General features: G+C 40.1%; 1 protein-coding gene across 1 annotated transcript; it reads right to left on the bottom strand.

Annotated features, from left to right (window-relative positions):
- Positions 1–3,645: 3,645 nt before the first annotated feature.
- LOC129672552 (olfactory receptor 9A4) lies at positions 3,646–4,593 on the bottom strand. The gene has a single exon (XM_055602044.1). The coding sequence runs from the start codon at positions 4,591–4,593 to the stop codon at positions 3,646–3,648; it is 948 nt and encodes a 315-aa protein (XP_055458019.1).
- Between the last annotated feature and the right edge of the window lie 16,290 nt (positions 4,594–20,883).

Below are 20,883 nucleotides of genomic sequence, written 5' to 3'. Positions count from 1 at the left end.
CAGTGCCCTAGTCTGGATCTTGAGTGTCCCCCATAGGTCAAAGGTCATTCCCTAGGAGTGTGATATTGGAAAGTAATAAATCATTTAAGAGGTAATATCTCCTGAGTGTGCTCTCTATAGGCTGGACAATCCTCAGCCCTTTCATCTTTCTCCCTTCTGCTCCCAAGCAAGGAGTGGTTTTTCTCTATTGCATGCTCCTAACATGAGCTGTAGCCTCTCCACGTGTCCAAAAGCAAATGAGGCCAACTGATTATGGATTGAAATTTCCAAAACCTTTTGATAAGTTATTTAACACAGGTACTTGTTACAGTGGTGCAGATCTTGTTATCACAATCTGTATTTCATTCTGTGGATGAATATTACTGCGTTTGTTTGTTCCTCCAACAACCAATTGATACTTTAGCTTTTCCACCTGTCAACTATTACAACTACTGAAAACATTGACTTCTCAAGTATACACCTAGGGATGGGACTGCCAGTTCATGTCGTTAAATTATATGTTGTGTAAAGAAATTTCATTTTTCAGAGATACTGAGCCATTGCAGCTTCCTACCAGGAACATATGTGGATTATAATATTTTGCACATCCTTGTCTTATACAATATACACTATTACCTAGCTGCATCACCTTGTGTGAATGAGTTCTCATAGTGATTTTGATTTGAAGCTTTCTCGCTACAGAATATAGAGCTTAAAGCATTTCTAATTATAGCAGGAAGAATATCATCATCACTCTTCACCCTTTGATGAAGAATTAGAAGCATCTTTCTTGTACTTTGAATAGCTTCTCCTGTTGAGAATGGTGATTCTTTTTCATCAGAGTTTTCAGCTAGAGACTTAAGGGAAGGGCGTGGCCATATCTGCACACACCTTATCCTATTAATATCTTCAGCTCCCAACTTCTAGGTTAAGATCCAGAAATACCTCCATAATTATGTTTTTATTCCATGCTGAAGGTGAAATCCAGGGCTTTCTACATACTAGGCTACCTTTCTACCAATAAGCCACCTGGGCCTTCCTTTGTTTTGGAATGGTTCTTTAGTAAATTTTATTAAAATTTACTTACACATAAGTAAAAACATCACACACAAAAATTAACCACACCCAAAGTCTCCAAAATTTAATGAATTTATATATAAAATAAAATTGGCATTTGAAATTGAAGCTGTGTGACTTTACATCAAATTTTACACTTTCAGTAATGAATATATTTTAAGCACTTATGCACCACTCAAGCCAAAAAAAAATGACAGAATTGAAACTTTATAAAACAAATAGCTTTATATCCTCTTTCACAGCTCCTTTGTTTTAAGACAGGCTCTTGTTACACTATTCATGCCAGCCTAGAAGTCATCCACCCTGTAACCCATCATAGCTTCAGGCTTATCATTCTCCTCCCTCTGCCTCCTGAGCACAAGGATCACAGGTAGGCACCCAAAACTGCTCCCAAAAATATCATGATTTCTTATCAGGACCACTTAACCAAAATCCCCCTTTACTTTGACAAATGTGTGTGTGATGAAGAGCTTGGCTGGTGGCATATATTAAAATAGGATTGGAGTTTGACTTAGTACACTCTTTAAGACAAGTAAGAGAGATCCAATTATTTTGTTTTTGTATAGGAAATTAGTATATGTTTGCAGAAATAAAAAGATTATTAATAGGTGCACAGTGCCAAGTCTTCTCTTCCCTTCATGCCCACTTCCTTGTCATGGTTTCAGGACAATCATTACCACTTCCTTCTGTTGTCATCACAGCCCCTGAGAATACATAGTCACTCACATTCAAGACACTCTGGCTTTCTCGCTTCAGAATATAGAGCTTAAAGTGTTTCTAATTATAGCAGGAAGAACATCATTGCTCTGGCAGCTTCACAAAATTCCATTGGATAGAGGAAATATTGCCTAAACACCTCCCTAACCAGCCTACACAGCATCAATTTGTATTTTTTTTAATTCCACACTGGATTACTTTACAAAGTAGCCATGACCGAAAGAATGGAAACAATGACTAGAAACAGGGTGGAGTGGACAGGAAAGAGGGAAGCTGGGCCATGCTAGAAACAAGACTTGAGAGAAAGCTGGACTACCACATGGAAAACTCTGGGGTTTTTGTCTGTTTTGTTTGTTTGTTTTGTTTGCTTTTTTGTTTTTTGTTTTGTTTTGAGTGAGGGAAAATGGGAACCCAGGAATATACTGTAGAATCAGAACTGTGGAAAGAGGAACACAGAGGGCATTGGGATGGATGGTAGGAGAGGATGAACAAATGAAGGACAAAAGCAAAGGAGGCATTCCAGACCTGGAAAAGAATAAAGACTGAGAATCCCAGAGAGGAACAGGGGCTGCCTCATCTTCAGTCCTGTCAGTCACTGCACCTCTCAGCCCAGGGTGATGGAAGGCCAGCTCTCTTCTCATCTAGTTCCATCATCTAATTCGTTTGTGGCAGCAGTAGGATCTGGGTGATACTGTAAGAGGGTACCTCCTTACCCAGGTCTTCCTCCCTCACCTCAAGAAAGCTCTCCACTTATCTAGGCGATTGCTAGGTTTCATAGTCCATATGTCTGGGAATGAGCTCATCTGGATTATGGGAAGATTTCCGGTGGTTAGATAAAAGCCAGTATTCCTTAGAAACCTGTAAAACTGATTCCCGTCTGCAGAAAGGAGTCCTTTTCCTTCCCTCTGGCAGAAAGGATATATGGCTACCTGTGGTTGCATGAAGAGCCCATGCTGACCTCCAGGATCCCTCGGTCCCCATTCACAAGTATGTGTTGTACATTTCAAAATCCACACTAGTCTCCTAGTCCTCCCCTCGCCTGAGCACACTCATCCTTTTCATAATCTGCATGAGTTGTCTACTCCACTCACTCTCCTCTTGCTCTCTTGTCTCACTATTCTATTCTCTCCCTTGTTGTGTTCTATTCTTTATCTCTTGCTCTCTCCACTATGCTTTTTTACTTCTCCAGCTCTGGCCATGCTCAGTCTCTGTGCTTTGGACTCTTCCAGATACCTCTGGATATTTTCTCTCTCTTAGTCACAATAAAAAAAAAAAAATTCCCCCCCCAAGAATGTAGCGGTCATGTCAACAATGTCTTTATACTATGCCCCCCACATGGTTTTAAAATGTCCCATCAAAAACAAGGCAGATGTACTCACAGAGAATGCCACAGTATGCATAAGACCTATACAATTTTAAGCCAGAAAAAATAAATCGCAGCACAAAGAGGGGAAATGAGCACAAAATCCCACTCTCAGCCAAGAAGCTATCTGCAATGGATAGCTTTCAGGAGAGGGGAAACTGGTTTTCTTCAATGGAGTGACACTTGGTATATCAACCCCATTCCACAGCAGATACCATGCTCAGGAGTAAATGATCAATGCAGACAAGACTCAGTGTTTTTAGTAGGCTTTAAATGTGGGGATTTTTCTGTTTTTGTTTTTAAGAGAAAAAGAGAATATGAAGTTTGGTAGGTAGGAAAGAGAGAAGATATGGGAGGAAAATATGACTAAAAATGCGGTCACAACTTCAAGTCTTTGGACACGGATATTTGACGATGATAGTATTTGTGGTGCAGCTCAGAGATGCTCTTCTCAGATTATTCTAGCATTCTTAGCATGTGTTTTTCCGTGCAAATGTCTAAGGCCAAGGCTAACGCTTGAATAACTGGTAGCAGTGGTTGACGCCATCCCGAAGGGCTTCTATGACTTTGTCATTACGGAGTGTGAAGATGAAAGGGTTGAGGAAAGGAGTTACAATCGAAATCATCAAAGAAACTACTCTATTGTAATCGGCTGCCTGTGTCTGCTTGGGTTTCACATAGAGGAACAAGCAGCTGCCATAGCCAATGACAACACAAGTGAAGTGGGAGGCACAGGTGGAGAAGGCTTTCCTCCGGCCAGAGGCTGAGGGGATCTTGAGGATGGTGGAGATGATATAGGTGTAGGAGACAATTGTAGGGATCAAAGAACCAAAAAGAACAAAGACAGCCATTAAAAAGAGGATAAACTCTATGAAAATAGTATTATTGCAGGCTAATTTGAGCAACTGCCCTCGGTCACAAAAGAAATTGTCCACTACATTTGATTTGCAGTAGGTAAGGTGAAATGTAGCATACACTGGCCAAATTTGATAAAGGAACCCAAATATCCATGACACAATTTTTACCACAGAGTTGCAAGTGCGGCTGCTCATGATGACGCTGTACCTCAAAGGGTTGCAGACAGCCACATAACGATCCACCGCCATTGCTCCAAGCAACGAAAACTCTGTAGTCCCCAGAGCAAGTTGCAGAAAGAGTTGGGCAGCACAACCAGCCAGAGATATGGCCTGCATTCCAGGGAGCAGCAGCCCCCAAAGCATGACAGGTACAATAACGGTTGTGACCAGGATCTCAAGGATGGAGAGGTGAACAAGAAAGAAATACATGGGGGAGTGCAGACGTTTATCCACACAGACGATCACAATGATGACCGAGTTCCCCACTAACGTCACTAAGTAGAAGAAGCAGAAGGTAGCAAAAAGGATGTGGTGTAGCTTTTCAGAGCCAGGAAAACCAACAAGATAAAATTTGGTGGCACTAGTGTAATTCCCCACCATTTAGTTCTGAGTCCTTGTTTCTTGTGAAATCTAGAGAGGGAGGGAGGGAGGGAGAGAGAATGTTTCTCACCTCAGAATCACTGAAGACATTACCAGGTTCAAGAAACATTCCTTTGTGTTGTGTTCCTTAACTCCACAGCATGGCTATTATTTCTATCCAAAGTTGATGTCAAATGTTTAAGGGCTAAACATGTAGGAATTCATATATGTAAACATATATGTATATAAAATAGAAGCATACAAGTTCAAGTGGATAAGTGCTAATTATCAATGCCACATTTCCATCACAAACAGGGAGACTTACCCAGTATTCCATGTACCTCTGTCTCACAACATGCTAGAGATTCCCCTACATTCTGCTGTGCTCAGCCTCCCTCTACTTCCCGGGGTACAGACTGCTCATTTATAGTACCTCTTCTTTGCAATTGTGTTTCTATCTTACGGAAAACTACTGCACTTCAATGACCCTAAGTGCTTCTGGCCAACCCGACAGAGATGGGGCTCCTTGTGTTCTTTATGTTCTCCAAACACAGGCTTTATTTGAGTTCTGTTGATTTGAAAGTTTTCACCTTTGCAATAGGGATCAGTTATGGAGTGCGGCTGGGCAGTGGCATCTCGTTACACAGGATATGGTCATAGGACATTGCCTTTTCTGAAATAAAGTATTGCAGCTTCCTTCTGCTCCCTGAAATAGCTTGCCCTCTTCCACTTTTTTTTTTTTTTTTTTGTATGATGAAAAGCATCCTCTTACCTCAGTGAATATGTTTCCTGCAAGCAAGCAAGAAAGAGTCCAGAAGGAGTTAAGGAACTGAAACTTTAATCTTCAAATTCCATCTGTCCTGTGGAGTCTCCACCTGGGACCAGAAGGCAAGAAAGTAACAGTGGAGTGAGACAGCATGTGGTACATCTCTTGGGTCTCAAGCTCTGTTTTCCGGGGTAGATAGACTAGTGTGTGTGCCTGTTTAACCTGACACTGCCTCAGTCCCATCAAACAGCTTGGAAAATGCAAGCTGTGGTCTGCTGTGACCACCTGTTTCTCCACAGTCCTGGGAGAAAGAAAGAAGCACCAGGAACACCAGTGGGTCAGCCTGAGCTCCTTCCGTGACCTCATTCAGGTCTTTGCCCAGATGTCTCCTCCTCCCAGCCTTTCATTGAGAGAAACCTCATTTTCTCTAAAACAGCACATCACACCTTTGTTCTCTATCCTCCATTGCTTTCATTGCTATCTCAAATTATACTTTTGTTTGCTAACAAATGTAGCCTCAGACCCCCAAATTTGATTAACACTTCCACAGTTCATCCTTCACTTTCGCTTTCTTGTATTGCCAGTGTCAAAAAAGAAAAAGTTGGTGACATACGCACTCTGTTTTTTAATGAGTCTGCCAATGAATAGATGAGAGGAAAAGGGGACTGAACAGAGAGTTCAGAATGATTTTGTAAATCTGCTGGTCCTAAAGACCTACAGAATGGCAGACAGATAGAAGAATGGAGAGAAGAGAGAGGTGGGATGTGGGAGCAAGGCAGAGCTTTGCACCATTCCTGCACAGAGCTGAGTAATGGGTTCTCTGCTAAGGAGGAAGATGTCACTCCAGGCTCACCTTCTGTGCAGCCCCCAGTCTTTCTTCAGTGTGTCTGTGTCCTCAGAAAGTGACAAGCCAAGCATTTCCACGAAGGTGCTTTACTGTGCCTCTGGAAGACACCTCCAGACAAGGGGACTCAACTAGGAAGTGCATTGCCTTTCCAGGGATCACCCAGACAGGCTAGTAGAGAACGAGGCCAGGATGTGGAGCCAGCAGCTTCTTCCCCCGATTCATAATGAAGAACAGTGTCTATACACACAGAAGCTTAAGGAAACATCCATAAATCATCGTGACAAGGAAAGCTCATTTGTTTTCCTCTCTTGTAGTCTCTGCTTCCTTCTTTTTTTTTTTTTCTTATATCTGCCCCCAAGGATAGTTAGCTATCCACTAAGGAACAACTTCTAAAAATTCAAAGATACACTAGGGATGGCTGGCAAAGAAAAGCTGAACAGCACTTTTATCTTTCTCTCTGGAGGTTAATCAACATTCAGAACCCTGAAAAGTTGTTCAGTGAGCACACTTAGACCTTCCCTTATTAGGAACTTCGGAGTCCCCAGGTCAGCTTCTCCCCAGTTCTAAGTTATGAACAACCCAGGTTGTGAAGTGGCAGCCTGCTCCTCAGATCTGTGCCTGTCCTTGATGCAATTTACCCAAGTGAACCTAAGCCACTCTCACTACTGGCTCCAGTGTCTCCAGGTTTTTTGTTTGTTTTTTTTTTAATTTAATTTTATTTTTTTCTTATCAGTTACATTTTATTAACTCTGTATCCCAGCCGTGTCCGATCCCTCATTCCTTCCCAATCCCACCCTCCCTCCCTCATCTCCACCCTGCCCCTTTCCAAATCCACTAATAGGGGGGACCTCCTCCCCATTCATCTGTTCCTGTTTTATCAGGTATCTTCAGGACTGGCTGCAAAGCTCTCCTCTGTGGCCTAACAGGACTGCTCCTCCCTTGGGGGGTGGGGAGGTCAAAGAGCCAGTCATTGACTTCCTGTTAGAAATAGTCCTTGTTCCCCTCACTATGGGAAACCAATTGGTTACTGAGCTACCACAGGCTACATGTGAGCAGAGGTTCTACATTATATCCATACATGGTCCTTGGTTGAATGTCAGTCTCTGAAAAGACCCTGTGTCCAGATATATTTGGTCCTTGTGGAGCTCCTATCCTTTCCCCATCATACTAACTCCCCTTCTTGCATATGATTCCCCGTACTCTGATGAAGGTTTGGTCATGAGTCTTTGTATCTGCTTTGAAAACACTGCTAGTTAGAGTCTTTCAGATGCTCTCAGTAGACTCCTGTCATACGTTCAATGCACATCCCATCTGTCTTTCTAAATGAGGATTGATCATCTTACCCCATGTCCACTCTCTTGATTATCTTTTTTAGGTGTATAGATTTCATTATGTTTGTCATATCTTATAGGTCTATATAAGTGAGTATATACCCTGTTTGTCTTTCTCCTTCTGGGATATTTCACTCAGAATGATCTTTTCTAGATCCCACCATTTGCCTGCAAATTTCAAGATTTCCTCCTTTTTGATTGCTGAGTAGTATTCTATTGTGTAAAAATACCACAATTTCTGTACCCATTCCTCCATTGATGGACATCTGGGTTGTTTCCGGTTTCTGGCTATTACAAATAAAGCTGCTATAAGCATGGTTGAGCAAGTATCCCTTTTGTGTACTTGAGCAAAGTTTGGGTATATACCTAGCAATGGTATAGCTGGGTCTTGAAGAAGCACTATTCCTAATTGTCTTAGAAAGCACCAGATAGATTTCCAGAGTGGTTGTATCAGTTTACATTCCTACCAGCAGTGGAGGAGGGTTCCCCTTTCTCTACAACCTCTCCAGCATGTGTTGTCATTTGAGTTTTTCATCTTGGCCATTCTGATGGGTGTAAGGTGAAATCTCAGGGTCATTTTGATTTGCATTTCCCTGATGGCTAATGAGGTTGAGCATTTCTTTAAGTGTTTCTCTGCCATTCGATATTCCTCTGTCGAGAATTCTCTGTTTAGCTCTGTTCCCCAATTTTTAAGTGGATTACTTGGTTTGCTGCTTTTCAGCTTCTTTAGTTCTTTGTATGTACTGTATATTAGCCCTCTGTCAGTTAAAGGGTTAGTGAAGATTCTTTCCCAATCTGTAGGCAGGCGTTTTGTTTTGATGACAGTGTCCTTTGCTTTACAGAAGCTTTTCAGTTTCATGAGGTACCATTTATTGATTGTTGCTCTTAGAACCTGTGCTGTTGGTGTTCTGTTCAGGAAGTTGTCTCCTGTGTCAATGAGTTCTAAGATGTTTCCCACTTTTTCTTCTAACAGATTTAGAGTATCTGGTTTAGTGTTGAGGACTTTGATCAACTTGGACTTCAGTTTTGTGCAGGGTGATAAGTATGGATCTATTTTCATTTTTCTGCATGTAGACATCCAGTTGGACCAGCACCATTTGTTGAAGATGTAGTCTTTTTTCCATTGAATGGTTTTGGCTTCTTTGTCAAAAATCGAGTATTCATAGGTTTGTGGGTTTATTTCTGGGTCTTCTATGCAGTTCCATTGATCCTCCTTTCTGTTTTTATGCCAATACCATGCAGTATTTATTACTATTGCTCTGTAGTACAACTTGAGATTGGGGATGGAGATACCTCCAGATGATCTGTTGTTGTACAGAATTGTTTTGGAGATTCTGGGTTTTTTGTTTCTCCATATGAAGCTGAGAATCTTTTTTTCAAGGTATGTAAAGAATTGAGTTGGTATTTTGATGGGAATTGCATTGAATCTGTAGATTGCTTTTGGAAGGATGGCCATTTTCATAATGTTAATCCTACCAATCCATGAGCACAGGAGATCTTTCCATCTTCTGAGATCTTCTTCAATTTCTTTCTTCAGAAACTTGAAGTTTTTCTCAAACAGGTCTTTCACTTGCTTGGTTAGTGTCACCCCAAGATAAATTATGTTATTAGTGGCTATTGTGAAGGGTGTTGTTTCCCTAATTTCTGTCTCAGCTCTTTTGTCTCTGGTATACAGGAGGGCTTCTGATTTTTTTGAGTTGATTTTGTATCCTGCCACTTTGCTGAAGGTGTTTATCAGCTGGAGGAGTTCTCTGGTTGAATTTTTGGGGTCGCTCATGTATACTATCATATCATCTGCAAATAGTGACACTTTGACCTCTTCCTTTCCGATTTGTATCCCCTTGATCTCCTTTTGTTGTCTTATTGCTCTGGCTAGGACTTCAAGTACTATGTTGAAGAGATATGGAGAGAGTGGGCAGCCTTGTCTTGTCCCTGATTTCAGTGATTGATTTAAGTTTCTCTCCATTCAGTTTGATGTTTGCTATAGGCTTATTGTATATTGCCTTTACTATGTTTAGATATGTGCCCTGTATCCCTGATCTCTCCAAGACTTTAAACATGAATGGGTGTTGGACTTTGTCAAATGCTTTTTCAGCATCTAAGGAGATTATCATGTGGTTTTTCTCCTTCAGTTTGTTTATGTGGTGGATTACATTGATGGATTTCCGTATGTTGAACCACCCTTGCATGCCTGGGATGAAGCCTACTTGGTCATGGTGGATGATATGTTTGATGTGTTCTTGGATTCGGTTTCCAAGTATTTTATTGAGTATTTTTGTGTCAATGTTCATAAGAGAGATAGGTCTGAAGTTTTCTTTTTTTGTTGGGTCTTTGTGTGGTTTAGGTATCAGGATGACTGTCGCTTCATAGAATGAGTTTGGTAATGTACCTTCTGTTTCTATTTTGTGGAATAGTTTGAGGAGAATTGGTGTGAGCACTTCTTTGAAGGTCTGGTAGAATTCCGTGCTGAAACCATCTGGCCCAGGGCTTTTTTTGGAGGGGAGACTGTGATGACTGCCTCAATTTTCTTGGGGGATATAGGGATATTCAATCTTTCTACCTGATCCTGACTTAATGTTGGAAGATGGAATCTATCAAGAAAATTGTCCATTTCATTTAGGTTTTCAAATTTTGTGGCATATAGGCTTTTGTAGTATGACCTAATGATTGTTTGAATTTCCTCTGTGTCTGTAGTTATGTCACCCTTTTCATCTCTGATTTTGTTGATTTGGATAGATTCTCTCTGCTTTTTAGTTAGTTTGGCTAAGGGTTTGTCTATCTTGTTGATTTTCTCAAAGAACCAGCTTTTTGTTTCATTGATTCTTTGAATAGTTTTATTTGTTTCTAATTGGTTGATTTCAGCCCTGAGTTTGATTATGTCCAGGCATCTACTGCTCTTGGGTGTATCTGCTTCTTTTTTTTTCTAGGGTTTTCAATTGGGCCATTAAGTTGTTTTTATGTGATGTTACAAATTTCTTCTTGCAGGCACTTAGTGCTATAAATTTTCCTCTGAGCACTAATTTCAAAGTGTCCCATGAATTTAGGTATGTTGTGCCTTCATTTTCATTGAATTTTAGGAAGTCTTTAATTTCTTTCTTTATTTCTTCCTTAACCCAGCTGTCATTAAGTAACAAGTTGTTCAGTTTCCATGTGCATGTCGGCTGTTTGTTATTTCTGATGTTGTTGAGGTCCAGCTTTAGTCCATGGTGGTCAGATAGAATACAAGGTATTATTTCAATCTTTTTGTATCTGTTGAAGATTGCTTTATGACCAACTATATGGTCTATTTTGGAGAAGGTTCCATGCGGTGCTGAAAAGAAGGTATACTCTTTTGAGTTTGGATGAAAAGATCTGTAGATGTCTATTAGGTCCATTTGATTTAGGGATTCTCTATGTGTTTTTATTTCCCTATTTGTTTTCTGTCTAGTTGATCTGTCCCTTGGTGAGAGTGGAGTGTTGAAGTCTCCCACTATTAAGGTATTAGGATCAATGTTTGATTTAAGCTTTAATATTGTTTCATTTATGAATGTAGGTGCTCTTGTACTTGGGGCATAGATATTCAAAATTGTGATGTCCTCTTGGTGGATTTTTCCTTTGATGAGAATATAGTGGCCCTCCTTATCTTTTTTTATTAACTTGGGTTGAAAGTATATTTCATTAGATATTAGGATGGCTACTCCAGCTTGTTTTCTGGAACCATTTGCTTGAAAAACATTTTTCCAGCCCTTTACTCTGAGGTAGTGTTTATCTTTGTTGCATAGGTGTGTTTCTTGGATGCAACAGAATGTTAGATCCTGTTTCCGCAACCATTCTGTTAGTCTGTGTCTTTTTATTGGGGAGTTGAGTCCATTGATGTTGATAGGTACTAGTGACCAACAATTGTTACTTACTTTTGATGTGGGGTTGGTGGTGTCACTGAGTTTCATTGCTTGTATTCTTTTTTTTTTTTTTTTTTTTTTTTGGTTGTGTAGTTATCTATTTCCTCTGTTTTCTTAGATGTAGTTGTTTTTTTTTTTTTTTTTTTTTTTTTTTTTTTTTTTTTTTTTTGGTTTGGAGTTTCCCTTCTAGTAACTTCTGTAGAGCTGGGTTACTATGTAGATATTGTTTAAATTTGGTTTTGTAATGGAATATTTTGAATTCTCTGTCTATGTTGATTGAAAGTTTTGCTGGGTATAGTAGTCTGGGTTGGAATCTGTGGTCCCTTAAGGACTGTATGATTTCTGTCCAGGCCCTTCTGGCTATCATAGTTTCTGTTGAGAAATCTGGTGTAATTCTGATAGGTCTACCTTCATATGTTACTTGGCCTTTTTCCCCTTGCTGCTTTTAAAAGTTTTTTCTTTGTTCTGTAGGTTCAGTGTTTTGACTATGATGTGACGTGAATAATTTCTTTTCTGGTCTAGTCTACTTGGTGTTCTGTAGGCCTCTTGTATGTTTATGGCCATCTCCTTCTTTAAGTTGGGAAAGTTTTCTTCTATAATTTTCTTGAAAATATTTTCCGGACCTTTGAGCCTGATGTCTTCTTTTTCTCCTACTTCTATTATTCTTAGATTTTATGTTTTCATGGTGTCCTTGATTTCTTGGATGTTTTGTGTTTGGAACTTTTCTGATTTTATTTTTTCTTTGAGAGACGTGTCATTTTCTGCAAGTGTATCTTTGGCTCCTGAGATTCTTTCTTCCATCTCTTGTATTCTGTTGGTGATGCTTACCTTTGTAGTTCCCGATCTTTTCTCTATGTTCTCCAGCTCCTGGTTTTTCTCTATTTGTGTTTTTTTTTATTGATTCTAATTCTGTTTTCATGTCTTGCACCATTTCCTTCATCTGTTTGAATGTGGAGTCCTGCTTTTCAATGACAGCTTCTATTTTTTTTTTCCGTTTCCTCTCTATGTATCACTAATTGTGCCTCTACTTCTTTGGCTATAATTGCCTGTATTTCTATGAGAGCTTTGTTTATTTCTTCTTTATTTGCCTTTATTTGTGTGGACATTACTTTGAGAGCTTTGTGCATTTCTTCTTTGTTTGCCTCAATTTCCGTGATCATTTCTCTGAGAGATCAATTTGTTTCCTCTTGGTTCGTCTCAATTTCTTTGGCTATTTCTCTGAGGGCTTTGTTCATTTCATCTTTATGGGCCTCTAAAACTATGGGAGAAACATAGTTTTGAGGTCATTTTCTTGTATATCTAGTGAGTTGAAGTGCCCATTGTTTTGTGGGATTGCTGGTGAGGTCATTATGTCCTGATTTTTGTTGGGAGTGTTCTTACATCTGCCTCTAGCCATCTGGTTATTTATAACCCTCACTGTTTGTTCCTCAAGTTTGTAGTTTGGGCCATGATCGTCTCTTTCTGTTTTCTGGACATTTTTTTCAGGAAGATGAGAGAGGTTCACTGTTTTGGGAGTATGCGTTGTGGTTTCAGTTTTGCCTAAATAAGGAATGTGATGCTGGCGCTATTCGCATTCATCATATGGTTTTGCTGGAGCCTCATGAGTACAGATGTAAGCATGATGTAGACTTTTAAGGAATTGCTTCCTTGCATGTCCTGATGATTTTTCTACCCCAGTTTACACCGGCATGGTCTACAGCTTGCTGTTACTCAGTTTTTTTTAATGCTTTGTTGTTAAAGTCTATGGTGGCAGAGTGAGCCTTTTACTTCATTCTTATTTATTGGCTGAGGAAGTCAAATATCGTAACCAATAGTCTTCTATAATCTTTTTTTTCATCCAATGCAAACATTAATTTGTGAATAATAATTTAAGTACATTCATTGATACTTAAAATATTTCTAAAATTATCATATGCTAAATAATATGCATCTTAATAAGATACATCTCTTATTTCTCAAGATATGGATTAAAATACAATGATAAGAACAATAACAGACAAAGAAACAATGTCTCTAACAGAGGTCATGAATCAAATGGACCTCACAGACATTTACAGAAACTTTTACCCAAACACAGAAGAATTTACCTTCTTCTCAGCACCTCATGGAACCTTCTCCAAAATAGACCATATGGTTGGTCACAAAGAGAGCTTCAACAGATACAAGAAGATTGAAATAATCCCTTTTATCCTATCTGATCACTATGGACTAAATCTGGACCTCAACAACAACAGAAATAGCAAAAAGCCTCCACACACATGGAAACTGAACTACTTGCTACTAAATGACAGCTGGTTCAGGGAAGAAATAAAGAAAGAAATTAAAGTCTTCCTAGAATTCAATGAAAATGAAGACACAACAAACCCAAACATATGGGACACAATAAAAGGAGTGCTAAAAGGAAAGTTCATAGCACTAAGTGCCTTCAAGAAGAAATTCGAAACATCTCATTCAAGCAATTTAATGGCTCACCTAAAAGCCCTAGAAAAAAAAAAAAGAAGCAGACACACCAAAAAGGAGTAGATGGCTGGAAATAATCAAACTCAGGGCTGAAACCAATCAATTAAAAGCGAATAAAACAATTCAAAGAATCAATGAAACCAAGAGCTGGTTCTTTGAGAAAATCAACAAGATAGACAAACCCTTAGCCAAGCTAACTAAAAGGCAGAGAGACACCATCCAAATCTACAAAGTCAGAAATGAAAAGGGGGACATAACTACAGACACTTAGGAAATACAAACAATCATTAGGACTTACCTCAAAAGTCTATATGCCACAAAATTTGAAAATCTAAATGAAATGGACAATTTTCTTGATCGATTCAACTTACCAAAGCTGAATCAGGACCAGGTAAATCAATTAAATAGTCCTATATCCCCCAAAGAAATAGAAGCAGTCATCAAAAGTCTCCTATCCAAAAAAACCCCAGGACCAGATGGTTTCAGCACAGAATTCTACCAGACCTTCAAAGAAGAGCTAACTCCAGATCTCTTCAAACTATGCCACAAAATAGAAACAGAAGAAACACTACGAAACTCATTCTCTGAAGCCACAGTCACCTTGGTACCTAAACCTCACAAAGACCCAACAAAGAAAGAGAATTTCAGGCCAATCTCCGTTATGAACATTGATGCAAAAATACTTAACAAAATACTTGCAAACTGAATACAAGAATACATCAAAGATATCATCCATTATGACCAAGTAGGCTTCATCCCAGGTATGCAGGGGTGGTTCAATATATGGAAATCCAACATTGTGATCCACCATATTAACAAACTGAAAGAAAAAAAAACACATAATAACCTCCCTAGATGCTGAAAAAGCATTTGACAAAATCCAACATCCATTCATGTTTAAAGTATTGGAGAGATCAGGGATACAGGCACATATCTAAACATAGTAAAGGCAATATACGATAAGCCTATAGCCAACATCAAACTGAATGGAGAGAAACTTAAAGCAATCCCACTGAAATCAGGGACAAGACAAGGTTGTCCACTCTTTCCATATCTCTTCAACATAGTGCTGGAAGTCCTTGCTAGAGCAATAAGACAGTTGAAGGAGATCAAGGGGATACAGATTAGAAAGGAAGAAGTCAAATTATCACTATTTGCTGATAATATAATAGTATACCTGAGTGACCCCAAAAACTCTACCAGAGAACTCCTCCAGCTGATAAACACCTTCAGCAAAGTGACTGGATACAAAATTAACTCAAAAAAATCAGTAGCCCTCCTGTATACAAAAGATAAAAGGGCTGAAAAAGAAATTAGGGAAACAACACCCTTCACAATAGCTACAAAGTACATAAAGTACCTTGGTGTAACACTAACCAAGCAAATCAAAGACTTGTATGAAAAAAATTGCCAGTCTCTGAAGAAAGAATTAGAAGAAGATATGAGAAGATGAAAAGATCTCCCATGCTCATGGCTTGGCAGGATTAACATAGTCAAAATGGCCATCTTACCAAAAGCAATCTACAGATTCAATGCAATTCCCATCAAATTACCAACACAATTCTTTACAGATCTAGAACCCCTGTACAGATGTAGCCCAAGGCAGTTTAGTGCCCAAATGGGTTACATAGTGATGGGAAGAGGGACTGCCTCTGACACAATCTGATTGACCTGCTCTTTCATCACCTCACCCTGAGCGGGGAAGCAGCCTTACCAAGCCACAGAAGATGACAATGCAGCCACTCCTGGTGTGATCTGATAGACTAAGATCAGAAGGAAGGAGAAGAGGACCTCCCCTATCAGTGGACTTGAGGAGGGGCATACATGAAGAAGCGGGAGGGAAGGTGGGATCGGGAGGGGAGGAGGGGGGGGTTATGGGGGGATACAAAGTGTAATTAATAATAAAATAAAATGAAGAAGATATCAAAAGATGGAAAGATCTCCCATGCTCACAGCTTGTCAGGATTAACATAGTAAAAATGGCCATCTTACCAAAAGCAATCTACAGGTTCAATGCAATTCCCATCAAATTACCAACACAATTCTTTACAATTCATTGAAAGAAAAATTCTCACCTTTATATGGAACAAGAAACCCAGAATTGCTAAAACAATCCTCTACAGTACAAGATCTTCAGGAGGTATCTCCATTCCTGATCTCAAGCTGTACTATATAGCAACAGTAATAAAAACTGCATGGCACTGGCATAGAAGCAGAATGGTGGATCAATGGAACTGAACAGAAGACCCAGAAATAAACCCACACACTTATGGACACCTGATTTTTGACAAGATGCCAAAACCATACAATGGAGAAAAGATAGCATCTTCAACAAATGGTGCTGGATGTATACATGTAGAAAAATGCAAATAGATCCATACTTATCACCCTGCACAATACTAAAGTCCAAGTGGATCAAAGACCTCAACATAAAACCAGACATATTACATCAGTTAGAAGAAAAAGTGGGCAAGAGCCTTGACCTCATTGGCACAGGAAACAATTTCCTGAAGAGAACACGAACAGCACAGGTTCTAAGAGCAAGAATCAATAAATGGGACCTCATGAAACTGAAAAACTTCTGTAAAGCAAAGGACAATGTCATCAAAACAATATGAATGCCTAAAGATTGGGAAAGGATCTTCACCAACCCTTTATCTGACAGAGGGCTAATATCCAGTATATATAAAGAACTAAAGAGGTTGAAAAGCAACAAATAATAAAAATGGGTAAGAGAGCTAAACAGAGAATTCTCTGTAGAGGAATATCAAATGGCAGATAAACAATTAAAGAAATGCTCAACCTCATTAGCCATCAGGGAAATGCAAATCAAAACAACCCTAAGATTTCACCTTACACCAATCAGAATGGCCAAGATGAAAAACTCAAGTGACAACACATGCTGGAGAGGTTGTGGAGAAAGAGGAACCCTCCTCCACTGCTGGTGGGAATGTAAACTTGTACAACCACTTTGGAAATCAATCTGGCGCTTTCTCAACTAGGAATAGCACTTCCTCAAGATCAAGCTATACTACTCCTAGGCATATAACCAAAATAGGCTCAAGTACACAATAAGAACATTTGCTCAACCATGTTTGTAGCAGCTTTATTTGTAATAGCCAGAAGCTGGAAACAACCCAGATGCCCCTCAACTGAAGAATGGATGCAGAAACTGTGGTACATCTATACAATGGAGTATTACTCAGCAATGAAAAATAAGGAAATCATGAAATTTGCAGGTAAATGGTGGGACCTGGAAAGGATCATCCTGAGTGAGTTGTCCCAGAAGCAAAAAGACAGGCATGGTATATACTCACTCATATAAACATACAACATAGAATAAACCCACTAAAATCTGTACATCTAAACAAACTAAGCAAAAGAGAGGACCCTAACTAAAATGTTCAATCCCCATCCTGAAAGGCAAAGAGGATGGACATCAGAAGAAAAAGAAAATAGGAAACAACCTCGGAACCCGTTACAGAGGGCCTCTGAAAGCCAGAAGAAAACAGGAAACAACCTTGGAACCTGTCACAGAGGGCCTCTGAAAGCCTCTGCAGTATAGACTCTCAAAGCAGATGCTGAGCCTGATGGCCAACTGATGGGCAGAGCGAATGGAATTTTATGTAAGAAGTGGGAAATAGTAAGAGCTGGAGGGAACAGGAACTCCACAAGCAGAGCAACAGAACAAGATAATTTGAACACAGGGAACTTCCCAGAGACTCATACTCCAACCAAGGACTATTCATGGAGATAACCTAGAACTCCTGCACAGATGTAGCCCATGGCAGTTCAGTGTCCAAGCAGGTTACATAGTAATGGGAAGAGGGACTACCTCTGACGTAATCTGATTGGCCTGCTCTTTGATCACCTCCCCCTGAGGGGGGAGCAGCCTTACCAGGCCAAGGTAGAGGACAATGCAGCCAATTTTGATGAGAACTGATAGACTAAGATCAGAAAGGAGAGGAGAACCTCCCCTATCAGTGGACTTGGGGAGTGGCATGCATGCAGAAAGGGGAGGGAGGGTGGGATCGGGAGGGGAGGAAGGAGGGGCTTATGGGGGGATACAAAATGAATAAAGTGTAATTAATAAAAAAAAAAAAAACAAGGAAATCATGAAATTTGCAGGTAAATGGTGGGAACTGGAAAAGATCATCCTGAGTGAGCTATCCCAGAAGCAGAAAGACACACAGGGTATATACTCACTCATATAGACATACAATATAGGATAAACCTACTAACATCTGTACACCTAAAGAAACTAATCAAGAGAGATGACTCTGGCTAAAATGTTCAATCCCCATCCTGAAAGGCAAAGAGGATGGACATCAGAAGAAGAAGAAAACAGGGAACAAGTCAGAGGCCTGCCACAGAGGGCCTCTAAAAGGCTCTGCCCTGCAGACTATCAAAGCAGATGCCGAGACTTATGGCTAACTGTTGGGCAGAGTGCAAGGAATCTTATGAAAGAAGTAGGAAATAGTAGGATCTGGAGAGGAAAGGAGCTCCACAAGGAGAGCAACAGAACCAAAAAACTGCGCACAGGGGTCTTTCCTGAGACTCATACTCCAACCAAGTACCAGGCATGGAGATAACCTAAGACCCCTGCACAGATGAAGCCCATGGAAGTTCAGTGTCCAAGTGGGTTCCATAGTAATGGGAAGAGGGACTGCCTCTGACATGAATAGATTGGCCTGCTCTTTGATCACCTCACCCTGATGGGGAAGCAGCCTTACCAGGCCACAGAGGAAGACAATGTAGCCACTCCTGATGTGATCTGATAAACTAGGATCAGAAGGAAGGAGAGGAAGACCTCCCCTATCAGTGGACTTGGGGAGGGGCATGCGTGGAGAAGGGGAAAGGAAAGTGGGATTAGGAGGGGAGGTTAGAGGGGTTTATGGGGGGATACAAAGTGAATAAAGTGTAATTAATAAAAATTAAAATAAAAAATATTTTTAAAAAAAGAATGAGAAGAGATGCAGAAAGAGATCCATTTTCAAGCATACTCAAGTCCGGGAGACAGGAAGACAGAAGCATGTCTAATGATTGAAGACTTGACACTCCAATCAATACAAAAGAGCTTATAACTAAAAAGTATGATTTACTCTAGAGCAACAATTGATAAGATCTATGAGACCAGAGAAAAATTAGACAAAGACTTTAGCATGCAGACAAGACCCAGATGATCACATTAGAAACCTTAACTAGGCATAAAATGGCAAAAGCGTAATCAGTGAAGAACTAAACTCTGGGTCAGGTTGGGGTGCTGACACATACCTGTTGTCCTAGTGCTTGGGAAACAGAGGCAGAAAACGCACCCATGTGAGGCCAGCCTGGGCTATATAGAAAGACCTGACTCAAAAATACTAAGATTGTTGCTTTCTGTCCTATCTCTGTTCCTTTATGTCAGCTGCCAATCCCAAGAAACATTCTCTTCCAGGGACCTCCCATGGCCACACCAGTCTGGGACTCAGATCAATGTCTCACTCAGCTACCAAGGTGCAGAAAGCCTGTAAAAGAGGAGATGGAAAGAGCCAGAGGGATGAATGACTCCAAGGAAACAGCGTCTACTGAGTACAACAGGAATGGTATACTCAAAGAGACTAAGGTAACATATATAAGGCCTCTCAGGGTCCCAATGATGGGTTCCTATCTCTAAACAAGGAGCTATGTGAAATTGATAAGCACGGGGGGAAGAGTTTTCTCCAATGGACTCTTACTGGGTATATTAATCACACTTCAGGGTAGGCCCCATGCTCAGCAATGGTTGGCCAACAGAAAACAAACTCAATGATATTTAGTAGACTTTTTTGTCTCGTTTTGTTTGGGCATTTTTGTCTTATTGTCTTTTGTTTCTATATTTTGGGTTCCATTTTTGTGAGGAAGAAGAAGTTTGTGTCAGGGTAGTGTTTCTTGGAGGTTTTTTGTTTTGTTGTGTATATTTGTTTTGATTTGGGGTTTAGGTTTTTTTAAAACTCCCAGAAAGGAAAATGAAAAGAAAAAAGAAATATGAAGTTGAGTAGCTAGGGAGTAGAAAAGATATGAGATGAATTAGGGGAGGAGAAAAACACGGTCAAGATTTATTGTATCAAAATATTTTTCAATTAAAGAAGAAAAAGGAAACAAGAGAGGAGAACAGGAGCAGGCAGGGACTCAGGCACTCAAAGAGGGAGAGGACACTCAGTTCTGTGCCTGGAATTCAATAAATGTTCAGGGAATGCAATCTATTTGTGCTGATGCTCCTTTTCTTGTGAGTATGTGCTCCGTAGTATGTAATATTGACTTTGGTCATGGAGTTAGCTGGAAAATCATTTCACTATTTCATGATATAAAAGTCACATAGAAGGGTCTGTTTTCTGAATTGTCATCAACACATTAAATCTTTGATTCTAGGTCATCTAGAATATATACTATTTTCCAACTGTCAAAGATAATTAACCATTCCATGTAAGCTCTCATTTCCTTTCCTCAGCTCAGTGATGCTTACCAGGAGGGGGGAAAAAGACCCAGCTGGTGGTGATAACTGAGTGATGAAACAGTGAGCAGATGTAACAAAGATGGGAGGGGCTAAGAAAAGCATTAAGTGATCATGAGGGGCTTCAGAGCAAACCACTAAGGACACACTCTCCCTGAGCCAAGGTAGAGAATCCTGTTTCTCACAGCTCTGTCCTCAGATAAGTCTTGATCCTGGAGCTCCTCTTTCCAACCAATTGAACTAGCTATAATTCGTGGAGCTTTTAGGAGATTAGCATATAGGGTGACTTGGACTCAGAAGTTCAACAAAACAAGATTATTTTCCTCTTTCTGAAAAGTCTCAATAGAAGTATAGTCTCCTGTTTCTCCAGGCTCCCTATCTGGAGTCTTTTCCACCTGCTGCTTATGCCTAGAGCCCGTTTCTGATCATCCCATGTGTTCCCCTACCTAGCCAAATCTGCTGGCTCTGATAGAAATTCCTAAGGAGACAAGGGGGCAGAGGATTGCAGCCTCTGCTGATCTTCTTTTTACATCTCGCAAGAAAAGAGCTGCACCATC

The sequence above is a fragment of the Psammomys obesus genome, unplaced genomic scaffold (assembly GCF_907164565.1).
Source record: "Psammomys obesus unplaced genomic scaffold, mPsaObe1.curated_primary_1811, whole genome shotgun sequence".
In the NCBI taxonomy this organism is placed as follows: Eukaryota; Metazoa; Chordata; class Mammalia; order Rodentia; family Muridae; genus Psammomys; species Psammomys obesus.
The sequence above is the reverse complement of the archived record's forward strand: the minus strand, read 5'-3'. Positions and strand labels throughout refer to the sequence as shown.